The 15,071-nt window shown below is 50.8% G+C and overlaps 1 protein-coding gene across 1 annotated transcript; it reads left to right on the top strand.

Annotated features, from left to right (window-relative positions):
- Nucleotides 1-4,818: 4,818 nt before the first annotated feature.
- On the top strand, nucleotides 4,819-14,870 carry ZNF394 (zinc finger protein 394). The gene is made up of 3 exons (XM_002721884.6): nucleotides 4,819-5,445; nucleotides 7,044-7,170; nucleotides 13,808-14,870. Exons 1-3 carry the CDS (start codon nucleotides 4,945-4,947, stop codon nucleotides 14,863-14,865), a joined length of 1,686 nt encoding a protein of 561 aa, XP_002721930.3. The 5' UTR covers nucleotides 4,819-4,944; the 3' UTR covers nucleotides 14,866-14,870.
- The last annotated feature ends 201 nt before the right edge of the window (nucleotides 14,871-15,071 follow it).

The raw sequence follows: 15,071 nt of genomic DNA, 5'->3' as shown, positions 1-15,071 counted from the left end.
CCGCGGCTCACTAGGCTAATCCTCCGCCTTGCGGTGCCGGCACACCGGGTTCTAGTCCCGGTCGGGGCGCTGGATTCTGTCCCGGTTGCCCCTCTTCCAGGCCAGCTCTCTGCTGTGGCCAGGGAGTGCAGTGGAGGATGGCCCAAGTGCTTGGACCCTGCACCCCATGGGAGACCAGGAGAAGCACCTGGCTCCTGGCTCCTGCCATCGGATCAGCGCGGTGCGCCAGCCGCGGCGGCCATTGGAGGGTGAACCAGCGGCAAAAGGAAGACCTTTCTCTCCGTCTCTCTCTCTCACTGTCCACTCTGCCTGTAAAAAAAAAAAAAAAAAAAAAAAAAAAAAAAAATCCCTGGGCTTGGTTTTAGACACAAATGACAGGGTACTAAAAACAGCTTATGGGCCGGCGCCGCGGCTCACTAGGCTAATCCTCCGCCTAGCGGCGCCGGCACACCGGGTTCTAGTCCCGGTCGGGGCGCCGGATTCTGTCCCGGTTGCCCCTCTTCCAGGCCAGCTCTCTGCTATGGCCAGGGAGTGCAGTGGAGGATGGCCCAGGTGCTTGGGCCCTGCACCCCATGGGAGACCAGGAAAAGCACCTGGCTCCTGGCTCCTGCCATCGGATCAGCGCGGTGCGCCGGCCGCAGCGCGCTGGCTGCGGCGGCCATTGGAGGGTGAACCAACGGCAAAAGGAAGACCTTTCTCTCTGTCTCTCTCTCTCACTGTCCACTCTGCCTGTCAAAAAAAAAAAAAAAAAAAAAAAAAAAAAAAAAAAAAAAACAGCTTATGGAAAAGGAATTAAAAGATAAGTACCTTAGTGCAAAAAATTTTTTTAAATATATGCATAGGGACTGGCGTTGTGGTGTAGTGGGTAGAACCGCTGACTGTAGCGCTGGTATCCCACATGGGTGCCAGTTCAAGTCCCAGCTGCTCTACTTCTGATCCAGCTCTTTGCTAATGGCATAGGAAAGCAGCAGAAGATGGCCCAAGTGCTTAGGCCTCTGCCAAGTGGGAGACCTGGAAGAAGCTCCTGGCTCCTGGCTTCAACCTGGCACAGCCCCAGCCATTTGTGGCCATTTGGTGAGTGAACCAGCAGACAGGAGATTCTCTCTCTCTCTCCCTCTCTCTCTTTCTATCTCTATCTCTCTCCCTGCCTTTCAAATAAATAAAATAAATATTTTTTTTTAATTTATTCGATAGGTAGAATTATAGACCATGAGAGAGAGAGAGACAAATGTCTTCCTTCTGTTGGTTCACTCCCCAAATGGCTGCTACCCCTGGCACTGTGCTGATCCAAAGCCAGGAGCCAGGTACTTCTCCCTGGTCTCCCATGAGAGTGCAGGGGCCCAAGCACTTGGGCCATTCTCCACTGCCCTCCCGGGCCACAATAGAGAGCTGGACTGGAAGAGGAGCAACCGGGACTAGAACCGGCACCCATATGGGATGCCAGCGCCGCAGGCGGAGGATTAGCCAAGTGAACCACGGCGCCGCCCCCATAAAATAAATCTTTTAAAAAACCAAGAGGGACCGGCACTGTGGCATAGCGAGAAATGCCGCTGCCTGCAGTGCTGGCATCCCATATGGGTGCCAGTTCGAGTCCCGGCTGCTCCACTTCCAATGCAGCTCTCAGCTATGGCCTGGGAAAGCAGTGGAAAATGGCCCAAGTCCTTGGGCCCCTGCACCCACATGGGAGACCTGGAAGAAGCTCCTGACTCCTGGCTTTGGATTGGCGTGGCTCCGGCCATTGTGGGAGTGAACCAGCGGATGGAAGACCTTTCTCTCTCTCTCTTTCTGCCTCTGCTCTCTGTAACTCTGCCTTTCAAATAAATAAATCTTTAAAAAAATAAAAAAAAAAAGAAAATCATGTAAAGGTTTTCCATAACATGCATTTTCCATGACCCCATTTGAAGTCCCTTTCATCAAAATAATCTTTTAATTCTATTTACTATGAACATTTTGGATTCCCTTCGGATGTATTAATTATGAAATAGATGATGTTTGGTTTTTAGGATCTTTGCCTCCTGTGACCTTCAACCACGCCCAGCTCTGGTCCCTTTCCACTCCTACCCTCTGCCCTAACATCTCTTCAGACACGTATCTCCTCAAACCAACAGTTTATATTGAATATCCACTGTGTTCCAGCCATAGTTCAAGGTGATGAGTATCCAAGAGTAACCAAGACAGACAATGACAACTTCCCTTCTCAAAAGAGCTTTTGTGTGATCTGTTACCCAGCAATGGGGTCTGGCACTGTGGCAAAGCAAATTAATATGGGCTCTGGGTTTTGTCTCCGCGGCTTTACTTCCCATCCAGCTCCCTGCTAATGGCCTGGGAAAAGCAACAGAAGATGGCACAAGTGTTTGGGCCCCTGTTACCCATGTGGGAGACCCAGATAAAGCTCCTAGCTCCTGGCTCCTGCCTTTGGCCTGGCCTCGTGCTGGCCATTGCAGCCATCTGGGGAGTGAAACAGCAGGTGGTAAATTGTTCCCTCTCTTTCTGTCTCTCCCTCGCTCTCTACAGAGAGGAAGAGTTACAACTCTTCCAAATAAATAAAACAAATCTTTTAATAAAACAATCTAGCAATGTTTGAAATAGATTTTTGGCTCTATTTTATCCCTGTTTTAGATACCAGAAAAATAAATCTCATAATCCTTAAATGACTTCTGTAAAGTTATATCTCAACATTTTGTTGAAATAAAGTCTAGATCTTTTGACTGCTAATCCAGGGCTCTTAATACTACATCACTCAAAGTTTTGTTAAAATAAATCTCTAATTTATTTCTAAGTTAAGGATTGGGGCCAGCGTTTTGACATGGGGCCACCATTGTGGCGCAGCAGGTTAAACTGCTGTCTGTATCACTGGCATCCCATACGAACTCCAGTTCGAATCCCAGCTGCTCCACTTCTGATCCAGCTCCCTCTTAATGGGTCTGGGACAAGCAGAAGGTAGTCTGAACACCTGGGCCCCTGCCACCCATGTGGGAGAGCTAGATGGGGAGTTAGGTTTTGCCATCCTGCCCTACGAGCTATGTAAATGTTGGGCACATCCCTTATTTTTTCTGGTTCTCAGGTAATAGCATTAACCCAGACAGTTGTTGTGAGAACTGAGACATACCTCTTCAGAGTTTGGCACATAATAAGTGGTAAGTAAATGTTGGCTTTCATTATGAATCGTACTATCCAGAAGGCAAAGGCTCTGTGAGGCAGAAGGTAGAGAAGGCTGGAAGTCTTTCTGTGAGCACAGGAGAGAAAATTACTGGGCCCAGCATGTGGCACAGTGGGTTGAGCCACCGCCTACAACTCCAGTATCCCACATGAATACCCGTTCAAGTCAGATCCAGCTCCCTGTTCATGCTCTTAGGAAAGTGGCGGCAGAAGATGGCTCGCTCACTCGCTCTCTCTCTCTCAAATAAATAAATACTTTTTTTTTTTTTTTTTTTTTGGACAGGCAGAGTGGACAGTGAGAGAGACAGAGAGAAAGGTCTTCCTTTGCCGTTGGTTCACCCTCCAGTGGCCACCACGGCCGGCGCACTGCGCTGATCCGATGGCAGGAGCCAGGTGCTTCTCCTGGTCTCCCATGGGGTGCAGGGCCCAAGCACTTGGGCCATCCTCCACTGCACTCCCAGGCCACAGCAGAGAGCTGGCCTGGAAGAGGGACAACCGGGACAGAATCCGGCGCCCCGACCGGGACTAGAACCCAGTGTGCTGGTGCCGCAAGGCGGAGGATTAGCCTAGTGTGCCACGGCACTGGCCAAATAAATAAATCTTAAAAAAACAAAAAACAAAAAACAAAAAACCAAACCTGCTAGCCGCTCTCAATTGTTTCTCCCTTTATCCTGAATATCACCTTTCACTTGGCCCTTTAGAGCCTAAATCCTTCTCATAAGTTCATATTACAGATCTATATAGTGCATATGTTGCAGATTGACTTATGCTTCCCAAGAATTCTTATATTGAAGTCTCAGGCCCCAGTTAACTCAGATAACTCAGAAGGTGAGCTTACTTGGAGAAAAGGTCTTTACCAAGTTAAACTGAGGTCATTATGGTGTTTCCTAATCCATTAGATCAATATCAATATGAGTATAAAGAGGAAATTTGGGGCCAGATGAAGCAAGCAGGGAAAAGCCGCTGAAGCCCGGAGTCAGGAGCGTCATCGAGGTCTCCCACGCGCGGGTGCAGGGGCCCAAGCACGTGGGCCATCTTCCGCTGCTTTCCCAGGCCATAGCAGGGAGCTGGATGGGAAGTGGAGCAGCCGCGACAGGAACTGGCGCCCGTATGGGCTGCCGGCACTGCAGGTGCTGTACCAGCAAGTCACCAAATTCCACCTGCTGCCTTTCTGGGAGCGGAAGCGCAGCGGGCGGTCCAGTGCGCTTCTTCAATGAATGAGAGAGACCGAACGAGGCCCTTTGAGGCGAAAAGCAATTGCAGTTAGTGAACACCGCAGCAGTGGAAAGCTCTGGGTGTTGAGGTTTGACATGAGGATGCTGGTCCGTCCACCGGATCCCCAGCCGCACGACAAGTCTCCTTTCTCCAGGCTCAGTTGTCCTCGTCTTAGGATCGGAGGCGATGACATCTGACTTACACGGCAATGAATTTTAAAATGTTTTCTCTCTCCCAACCCCGTAATTGCCTTCGCCGGCAGTCGGCCACCACCTCCCAGGCCCGTTATTTTTCTGCGCTGCAAGACGCGGCCACTGGGGAACCTGCGGTCCCAGGTGCGACCGGAGCCGGAAACCACCGAGTCGCATCTCATTCCTCCGGGATGCCTAGAACGGCCCCGGAAATGCCGGGGAGTGTCCAGCAGGGAGTGGGTGACGCACTTCCTTCCGGGGGTGGATTTGTTTCTGTCCAGGGTCTGAGCGGGCTGTGAGCGCCGTGTTTGCGGTTCGGAGGGCGTGAAGGCGCGGGGGCTGTTCCCGCAGGGGTCCGGTGTTTAGGACCGGAAGGCCGATGAGCTCCTGGGGCTTGATCTCCTCTTGCCTGAAGCCGAGGCTCTGGGAAAGTCCGCGCATGCCGGCGCGAGCTGAGCCGGAGCGCTGCCGCCCAGAGGCTCGGGTGGCCGGGAGGTCCGGGGCCGCGGGGCCGCCCCTGCGCGAGGAGCTGGTGATAGTGAAAGTGGAGGAAGACCCAGCCGGAGGGCGGGAACCCGAGCCGCCAGGGGCCTGGCCGGACCCGGAGACGTCCCGGCAGCATTTCAGGCAGCTGAGTTACCAGGAAGTGGCCGGCCCCGAAGAGGCGCTGAGGCGGCTCCGGGAGCTCTGTCGCCGCTGGCTGCGGCCCGAGCTGCACTCCAAGGAGCAGATCCTGGAGCTGCTGGTGCTGGAGCAGTTCCTGACCATGCTGCCCGAGGAGCTGCAGGCCTGGGTGCGGGAGCACTGCCCGGAGAGCGGGGAGGAGGCTGCGGCCGCGGTGCGGGCCCTTCAGAGCGCGCTGGACGGGGCCTCACCGCAGGTGAGCGGCGAGCGGCCTCTTCCAGGCTGCGCGTCCTGTCTGCCCTCTGTTCTGTGTCGTGACTCCGGGACGTGCAGGAAACAGCGGACAATTAACTGAGCAGAAAACCCACCTCGGATTACACCCTCTCGTTGTGGTAGAGGCCAGGATGCAGCCTTGGTTCTGACCTTCAGCCGCTTAGGCTAGAACAGCGGTCCCCCCCAGCACTGTGGGCGTGAGGACCCCTTGGTGGCTTGTTAAGGTTTCGGCAGCCTCTCGTCTTCCACATTGATAATTTTTATTTTTCAGTCTGCAAACACTGCTTGGTGTTCCGTGACAGGTTTGTAGCACAGTGGCAATGAGCTTTCAGCAAAAGGAGATTTCATTTGCCAGACCAAAAAAAAAAAAAAAAAAAAAGTCATATTTTGGCCGTGCTTGAAGGCAGAGTTTCAGTGTCCAGCACAGTGGACGTCGCGGGCAGTACTTGCTTGTTAAGGGGAGCTGTCCTGTGGGTTTTAGGATCACTCAGCAGCGTTCCTGGCCTCCGCCCACTAGGTGCATTGACCAGCGGCCACCACCGCTAAAACCGGCCCCAGGGTGGCCAGATGTCCCTTGGGATGCAAAAGCGCCCCCAGTTGAGAACCAGTGATCTAAGACATAGAATTCTGGAAATTCTCATCCAGCATTTGTGTCTGTGGTAGAGTGGACACAGTCTTGTCCCTGCCGAAAACTTTGGGTCAGCTTCCTTGCTTCCATGTGCAGAGGTAAGGTCACTGGTTCAACTCCTCAAGTCACACATCTGGATCTACACTTAATTTGTAATAGTGTGTCTTCTTTCCGGAAACTTCCTTTAGTGTAATTGCAGGCTAATGGCGGGCCAGTGTTATTAAAAGCCCTGTGGCAAGAAGGAATACCTGCAGAAGATTTGCTGAAGGGTATAAAGGCCGTCCTTCATTTCCTCTGAAAAGTTCTGACTTTGTTAAAGGAGGTGAGCCAGGGGCCGGTGCTGTGGCAGAGCAGGTAAAAGCCGCTGTCTGCAGTGCCTCATCCCATATGGGCGCTGGGTCAAGTCCTGGTTGCTCCGCTTCCAGCTCCCTGCTAATGTGCCTGGGAAAGCAGTGGAGGATGGCTCAAGCCCTTGGGCCCCTGCACTCACATGGAGACCCGAAAGAAGTTCCTGGCTGCTGGCTTTGGATGGCTCAGCTGCAGCCATTGTGGCCATTTGGGGTGTGAACCAGCGGATGGAAGATCCTCTCTCTGCTTCTGCTTCCTTTCAAATAAATAAATAAATCTTAAAAAAAAAAAAAAAAAAAAAAGAGGTGGGCCTAGGAAGGAAAAGGCAAGGTATCAGAATAACCTAGAAGACTTTTTTCAACTTATTTAGGGTCCTGTGGTCAGTACGTGGAGAACTAGAATTCAGCTCCAAGCAACTGGTTGCAGAGTCTGCGCTTAACCCTAAGACCGTGCTATTTGCTGGGAAGAGTCTAAGAGAATCAGCAGTGAGATTCAGGCTGGGTTCCTCTTGGTTTCCACCCTCATGCTTGGGTGATGATCATCATCAGAACTAGAATCCTGCTCCTGGACAGCAGGTTCTTAGTAGGGATCTCGTGTTGTTCCAGGAGTCGGTGACATTCGAGGATGTGGCTGCTTCTCTGACCTGGGAGCAGTGGGAGCGCGTGGACCCAGCCCGGAGGGACTTGTGCAAGGACAGTGCACGGGAGGTCTACGGGGGCACCATCCCAGCTGGTGAGTGCTGTTACTCTGCCCCTTCTCAGGGGGTGTGGTCTGTGAAGGGCGGGGTTCACTATCAAACTCACAGGTGGGGGCTGAGCACCCTAGAGTTTCTTTTGTGACCCAGGCAGGACTTTTCTGTTCTTTTTGCTAGGGGTTAGATGAAACTTTTGATTTTGGTTCATTTTTAGTGTTTCATATATACAGGAAAAAAAAAAAAAGATAATGGACATTTGAGTGCCACCAAGGTTTTTCAGATCTTAATATCTGGCCCTTGAGAAATAATATGTTACAGGTGTAGAGGAAGTCACCCATACCCTCCCAGAAGCTGTTCCCCTCTCTGCTTCTCCAGAGAAAATCAGTATCCAGTATCCTGGTATTTATCATTTCCATGCATATTTTATATTTCTACATCTACATCTTTTGTGGCCACAAACGATTGTCGCTCCCCCTCTTCATGGAGGAACGACACAGGACCCTGCGCTGTTCTTTCTGTCCGCTCGGCCCTCCCCGGGTTTGCTGCTGGTTCTTCCCGGGTTGGCTACTATCCCTTCCACCTCCGTGGAAGGGCAGTTCCCCCTGGCCACATTCCCCACTTCCGCAGGGGAGCGGCACACCGCCGGCCGGCTCTTCTCGGGGGCTGCACGGGTTCCCTTAGATGTTCCCCATAGATGTTCCTCGTGCATGCCGTCTCTCTCCTCCTTTATAGTCCTCCTCCGCCAATCCCAACTCGGCTGCCCACACGCCGAGTACGCTGCTCTCCAATCAGGAGCAAGTCCTACAATTTATTAGTTGAACTGGAGGCAGCTGTGCGGAAGCTGTTTACTTCTCTCCCAGCGCCATATTGTGGGAGAGCAGATGCATAGAATAAGTCCTAATTCGAGTAACTTAGTCTAGTCCGGATTGCTCCCCACAGATCCCCCTTTCTTTTTATTTTTGGCGTTGATACGCGCCTGTCTTCGGTGTCCCGCAGCACACACTCTGCTCTACTTGCTAGAGTTGCCACAGGCTCTTACAAGTCCTATCAATCAGGAAAACCGAATCCGGGTCCTCTCTTCGCCATGTTGTGAGGAGGTTTTTAGGCGCTGATGCGTGCCTGTGTTCGGTGCCCTGCAGCGCATGCTCTGCTCTGCCTGCAGGGGACTTACAAGACCTATCAGGCAAACCGAATCCAAGCCTTCTCATTGCCTTATTGTGGGGGAGACTTATTAGTGTTGGTTCGTGCCTATCTTCGGTGACCTGCAGCTCATACTCTGGTCGAGCTGCTTGCTGGCGCTTACCGCCTTAAATCAGGCAGACCGAATCCAAGCTTAATATTGTTGTATTGTGGGGAAGCCTTACTGATGTTAATTCGTGCCTGTCTTCGGTGACCTGCGGCGCATAAGCTGCTAGCTGCCCGCAGGTGCTCATCGCCTCACTTGATTAGGCAGACCGAATCCAAGGTCTCACATTGCAGTGTTGTAGGGAGGCCTTTTTATTTCTCTATTTCTCTATCTCCGGGCATTCCTATTTCTCCCATTTTACTTCTATCTTCCAGCATTCCTATTTTTCTCACTTTACTTCTAAACTTCTGTTTCTCTTATCCCTGCGGCTTTCCGGCACCTCGCCCCGCCGGCGGGTTCCCGGCTCTGCGCCGCTTCAGCCCGCGCGCCTCTCTCATCTGCGCAGCTTCCCGGCTTTGCGCGGCTCGGCTTCGCGCGCTCCGCGGTCTCCACGCTTAACCCTTTCGCGTCTGAACCACGGCCTACGCCAGCCCCGTTCCCTATCTATTCACGCCCCGTGCTCTCTCTGCACGCGGCGGCTTCCGCGAGTAACACAGCGTAGCTTGCGTCTCCGCCATTAGCATTCAATCTAAGTTCCCCGGGCTAGCCTGGCGAATTCAACCCAGCGTACGTCTCCGCCCCACGGTTTGGCTTCCCGTCCTTTGCTCCCCGGGCTAATCAGACGGATCCCAATCTGGCTTACGTCTCAGCTTCTGGTTTCAACTTTTCGCCCCCTATTCCCGGGCTAACTTGAGAACCCCAAAGTGGCTTCCGTTTCCGCCTCGGCCTGCCCCCCGCGGCTTCAATTTCCCTAACAGTTTTCTCTACCCGGTATGTTTCCCCAAGCTTTCTTCCAACAATATTCCTCCCTCATTTCTCCTGGCCTCTCCCCACAGTCCGCTTCTGAGTCTGTTTGTTCTAGCCTTCACTTTCGCTTTCGACCTTAGAGATTTCTCCCAGCTTCCCCCCGTAGTCCGTATCCGAATCTATGCCTAGGCTTTCAATAGCTTCTTCCGGCTCCTTTTTCGTCCGGCTTTTCCCTAGGCTGTTTGCTAGTCTCTCTCTCCGGTATTTTCCCAATTCTTCCCGTTTCTTCCCTCTTAAGTTTGCTATCCGACCTAGGTTTCCTAATCCGAGTCATTTCTTCCCTCCTAAGTTTCCTATCCGCCCTAGGTTTCCTATCCGAGTCAGGTTTCCTATCCGAGTCACGGCACCATTATGTCGCTCCCCCTCTTCATGGAGGAACGACACAGGACCCTGCGCTGTTCTTTCTGTCCGCTCGGCCCTCCCCGGGTTTGCTGCTGGTTCTTCCCGGGTTGGCTACTATCCCTTCCACCTCCGTGGAAGGGCAGTTCCCCCTGGCCACATTCCCCACTTCCGCAGGGGAGCGGCACACCGCCGGCCGGCTCTTCTCGGGGGCTGCACGGGTTCCCTTAGATGTTCCCCATAGATGTTCCTCGTGCATGCCGTCTCTCTCCTCCTTTATAGTCCTCCTCCGCCAATCCCAACTCGGCTGCCCACACGCCGAGTACGCTGCTCTCCAATCAGGAGCAAGTCCTACAATTTATTAGTTGAACTGGAGGCAGCTGTGCGGAAGCTGTTTACTTCTCTCCCAGCGCCATATTGTGGGAGAGCAGATGCATAGAATAAGTCCTAATTCGAGTAACTTAGTCTAGTCCGGATTGCTCCCCACAAACGATTTGTCTTCACTGTGATTCTTTTTACTCACAATCACAAGTTTGAGATATGTCCGTGTTGACACATGGAGATCTGTATAACCACCAGTGCATTTGACCATATGAATACTCAGAATTCCATCCATTCTCTCAGTGGGCATTTAGGCACATAGTTTTTCACCATTACTATACCTTGACCAATCATTCTTGTCAGTTTCCTGGTATTCTAATGTAGGAGTTTCTGAAGAGATACACTTCGAGATGTATGCCCATCTTACTATCCAGCAGTATACGGCAATTTTTCTTTTTCCACTTTCTCATCTACATTTGTTGTTATTGGCTGATGGCTTCCTTCCACTTGTCTGTTCACGTCTCTGGTCTTTCCCCATTTATTCCATTATCTTTTTTTAAATGACTTTATGGCAGTTCTTTATGTGTTTGGTACAAGTACGTTGTTCCTTTATTGGTTATTTAGTTGGCTTCTCTTTTGTTATTAGAATTTAAATTTCGGAGCTGACCCTGTGGCATAGTGGGCTAAGCCTCCACCTGCGGTACTGGCATCCCATATGGCTGCCGGTTCAAGTCCCAGTGCTCCACTTCCGATCCAGCTCTCTGCTATGGCCTGGGAAAGCAGTAGAAGATGGCCCAAGTCCTTGGGCCCCTGCACCCCTGTGGGAGACATATCTTCCAGAGAATATATACTTGGGAGCTAAATCTTTTGAAATTTTGCATGTCTGAAAATGTCTTTATTTCTGTCTCACATTTGCATCCTTCTAGGTTAAATGCTGCAGGTTAAGTGTTTTTGTCTGAGTAGCAGAGAGCTCCATCCCATCCTGAGGTTCACTCCCCTAATGCCTGGATGACTAGGGGTAGGCCAGGATGGAGCCAGGAACACAGTCCAGATCTCCCCATGGGTGGCAGAAACCTAATCACTTGAGCCATCACTGCTGCCTTTAAGATCTGTATTAGCACGAGTTGACCTAGAGCCAGGTTTCAAACCTAAGCGCTGTGACGTGAGATGCAGGCATCTTCATTAGGCCATAGAAATGATGTAGAGGCAGTACATTTCTAGCTAGTTTAGCATGCTGCTATTGAGAAATCTGATGCCTAGTGGTATTTTATCCTTGCTGCATGCAATATTTTTTCTATATAATGTGTGGTGGTTTTTTTTGTTTTTTTTTTTGTTTGTTTGTTTGTTTGTTTTGTTTTTAAGATTTGTTTTATTTTTCTGAAAGTCAGAGTTAGAGAAAGGTCTTCCATCCGCTGGTTCACTCCCCAATTGGCTGCAACGGCTGGAGCTGCACCAATCCAAAGCCAGGAGCCAGGAGCTTCTTCCGGGTCTCCCACATGAGTGCAGGGGCCCAAGGACTTGGGCCATCTTCTACTGCTTTCCCAGGCCACAGTAGAGAGCTGGATCAGAAGTGGAGCAGCTGGGACTTGAACCGGCAGCCATATGGGATGCCAGCACTGCAGGCGGTGGCTCCACCTGCTATACCACAGCACTAGCCCCTGTATATAATGTTTTAACAAAAACTTCTGGCTGGGAGAAACTGCCCCTCTCAGGACTTGCCAGTTCTCAGAAGCAGCAGAGGGTCCAGGCTTTGCTGCACAAACAGACAATCCAGAGCCCAGCCTCCTCTGTCATCCTGTATACCCAGGAAGCATTGTTTCTCAGCCTCCATCATCCCAAGGCCAAATGCCAGATGACTAGGGACCACACCCGTGGCTTAGAGCCCAGTGAAATTATTCACATTAGCCAGTCCTAACCTGTTGACCCTCCTGCCATGCCTTCTTATGAACACTCCCATGAAGGTCATGGCTTAGGCTGTGCCCTTGATCCTGTGTGGCATGGCGTGCCTCCTGTCTCCAGTATCTAGCTGAGAGTATAAACCTTGCTTTCCTGATACTTTCTTGTGTCTTCTCTTGGGGCCACACCTGACGGTCACCTAAAAGACAGAGCAGAGTGTGATCTCTTTGTTGTGTGCAGAGACTTTTAGGATCTTTTCTGTATTCCTGGTAGAATGAAATTCCACAGTATGTGTGACTTGATATGAATTCTTTCAAATTACTCATTGTTCTGTGTAGTTAGTCTTTCCAATATAGATGTTGATGTCTGAATTGTGAGAAATATTTAATAGTATTCTTTTATTTATATTTATTTTTATTGCAGTTTTTTCTGTTCCTTTTCAGGAATTTCTTTTAGTCGAGTGCTAGAACTGATGGATTGATGATCTAGCTCTCTTGCAGTCTCCTGCGTCCTAGATGTAGTATCTTACTTACCTGAGAATATTGATTTTAGGTTATCAAATTGTCTTTTATTTCGAGTGGGACGTGCTCCACCAGCATGTGTATTAGAGGATTTCTTGAAATGTTGGTAACCTTTCATTTTCCATTTGTAGCTAATAGTCAGACATAAGAATTCGGTCCAGAAATTCTTCCAGAGGGCCAGCGCCGCGGCTCACTAGGCTAATCCTCCGCCTTGCGGCGCCAGCACACCGGGTTCCAGTCCCGGTCGGGGCGCCGGATTCTGTCCCGGTTGCCCCTCTTCCAGGCCAGCTCTCTGCTGTGGCCCGGGAGTGCAGTGGAGGATGGCCCAAGTGCTTGGGCCCTGCACCCCATGGGAGACCAGGAGAAGCACCTGGCTCCTGGCTCCTGCCTTCGGATCAGCGCGGTGCGCCAGCCGCGGCGGCCATTGGAGGGTGAACCAACGGCAAAGGAAGACCTTTCTCTCTGTCTCTCTCTCTCACTGTCCACTCTGCCTGTCAAAACAAAACAAAACAAAAAACACAGAAATTCTTCCAGAACGGGTTGGAACGTGTTGACTGTGTTCTTCACTATGGGGTTGGTCATCAGGTGCTGTTTTCCTTGAGAATCCCCTTCCTCCAAGGGTTTCTCAGTCTTTTGGCCGGGGCCAAAATGTTACTGTAGATTCAGCCAACAAATATTTATGGAGTTTGCATGATAAGCTGTAATAAGCATTTAGCTTCTATAAGTGCTGGGGATAGAACTGTGAGTGAAGTCTGCACACGGACATAAAAATCCCTGTCCTCTCGGCCTGGAGCTAACAAATCAGGCCCTGCACAGAAGGAAGTGTGGGAAGCTTCTCCCAATTGTGTGTCCATTTTTACTTGATTCCTCTGTTTCCTGTTCTCAGCTGTGCCTGATGTCCCTGCTCCAGAATATAGCCAGTTCAGCCTTCCTGGAGAGTCAACTGTAAAAATTCCAGTTTGTCTAATGCCTTCCTTGTTCCTTGATGGACTTGCAGCAGTCCCAGGCTGTGTTCCACGCAGACCCTGCCTTCAGACACTGCAGGCAGCAGCTGTATCTACTGCTGTAACTCATCACGTGACGAGGATTTCTCTGGCTGAACCATCCTTCCTGCAGGGCTAACGGCTGCACTGCTCTCCCTGACAGCCCCTCCAAATGCAAATAAATGTACCTCTCCTACCACAGGGACTTAGACAGCAGCCAAGTGGGGCAGGGGAAGAGGGGATGGGTTGGTGGGCATAGGCACGAGTCTAAAAGGAAAAAAAGTGAGTTTGCACTGGTAAATGTGAATACATCTGACAGGTTAATTAAAATAATTTCACTTCAAGAGTGGTTTAATGGAGAATACTTTTAAAAGGTTTTGGGGGGTTGTTTCTCTGCTAGCTCTTGCTTCGTCCACTCTGACGTGGGGATAAAATGGCAGCCATTTTTATTTTAATGTTTCAGGTTTGGAGACCAGAGCTGAGACCAAAGAGTTGATTCCAAAGCGAGAAATGTCAGAAGTAGAGCCACAGGGGCAGCTTCCAGAGGTGTCCCAGGGAATGGCCTGCCCGTCTGCTGAGGGTGGTGCTACCCAGGGCGACAGGGGACAGAAGCATTCAAGATGTCCGTCCTCACTGAAACTTGAAAATCCTCCCGAAGAGCAGGGACTCACCAGCACCTCCCAGCTCAGCCAGAATGGAGCCACAGAAGACAGAGACTCTGAGAGTAATGGACTTGACAACAGAAGTCCCAGCTGTGTCCTTTGTCCGCACATCCGGACAGCAGAGAGGCCTGCTGACGGTCATGAACACGGGTGCAAGTGCAGACAGTGTTTACATATGGGGAGTCGCCACGCTGTGGACAGTGGAGAGCAGTTCCGTAGTTCTGACCTGTTTGAAGCCCAGAGACAGTTCCGTGAAGAAAGACCTTACAAGTGTGATAACTGTGAGAAGAGCTTCAAACAGCGCTCTGACCTCCTTAAACACCAGAGAATCCACACGGGGGAGAAGCCCTATGAGTGCCAGGCATGCGGGAAGAGCTTCAGTCAGAGTGCTGCTCTGATTAAGCACCAGAGGACACACACAGGTGAGAAGCCGTACACATGTCTGAAATGTGGGGAGTGCTTCAGACAGAGTTCACATCTAAATCGCCATCAAAGAACTCACACAGGAGAGAGGTACTATAAATGCGAGGAGTGTGGGGAAACGGGCCACGTTTCCAGCCTTTTTAGACATCAGAGGCTGCACAAAGGAGAGAGACCCTACAAATGTGAAGAATGTCAGAAGGGCTTCAAACAGCGCTCTGACCTCTTTAAACATCAGAGAATCCACACCGGGGAGAAGCCTTATGGATGTTCTGTGTGTGGGAAAAGCTTCAGTCAGAGTGCGACGCTCATTAAACACCAGAGAACTCACACAGGAGAGAAACCTTATAAATGTCTTGACTGTGGGGACAGCTTTCGACAAAGTACACACCTCATCCGGCACCAAAGAATCCATCAAAATAAAGTCTCGTCATTTTGATATGCTTCTGCATGCCCTGTTTTGTTTGTTTCATGTCCAGAAACTCCATTCGGTGGCATTTGAAGTATTTCAGAAAACCGTGGACCGTGTTGCCTTGGGAATCCCACACAAAACAGGCTCGGTCTGACCTGGGTCTCAGTACATACTTTATAGCATTTCACACAGGAATGAGGGGAGAGTTCCCTAAAAGATGACACGGCGACTTA

Source organism: Oryctolagus cuniculus, chromosome 19 (assembly GCF_051225735.1).
Source record: "Oryctolagus cuniculus isolate XC-2025 breed Fujian yellow rabbit chromosome 19, ASM5122573v1, whole genome shotgun sequence".
NCBI classification, from domain to species: Eukaryota; Metazoa; Chordata; class Mammalia; order Lagomorpha; family Leporidae; genus Oryctolagus; species Oryctolagus cuniculus.
Note: the sequence above shows the minus strand (reverse complement) of the source record. Positions and strands in the feature narration are given on the sequence as shown.

Coding starts and splice junctions, on each gene's coding strand:
- ZNF394 (XM_002721884.6), top strand. CDS start 4,945: ATGAGCTCCTGGGGCTTGATCTCCTCTTGCCTGAAGCCGAGGCTCTGG. Junction 5,446..7,043: donor TGGACGGGGCCTCACCGCAG/GTGAGCGGCGAG, acceptor GTGTTGTTCCAG/GAGTCGGTGACATTCGAGGA. Junction 7,171..13,807: donor CGGGGGCACCATCCCAGCTG/GTGAGTGCTGTT, acceptor TTAATGTTTCAG/GTTTGGAGACCAGAGCTGAG.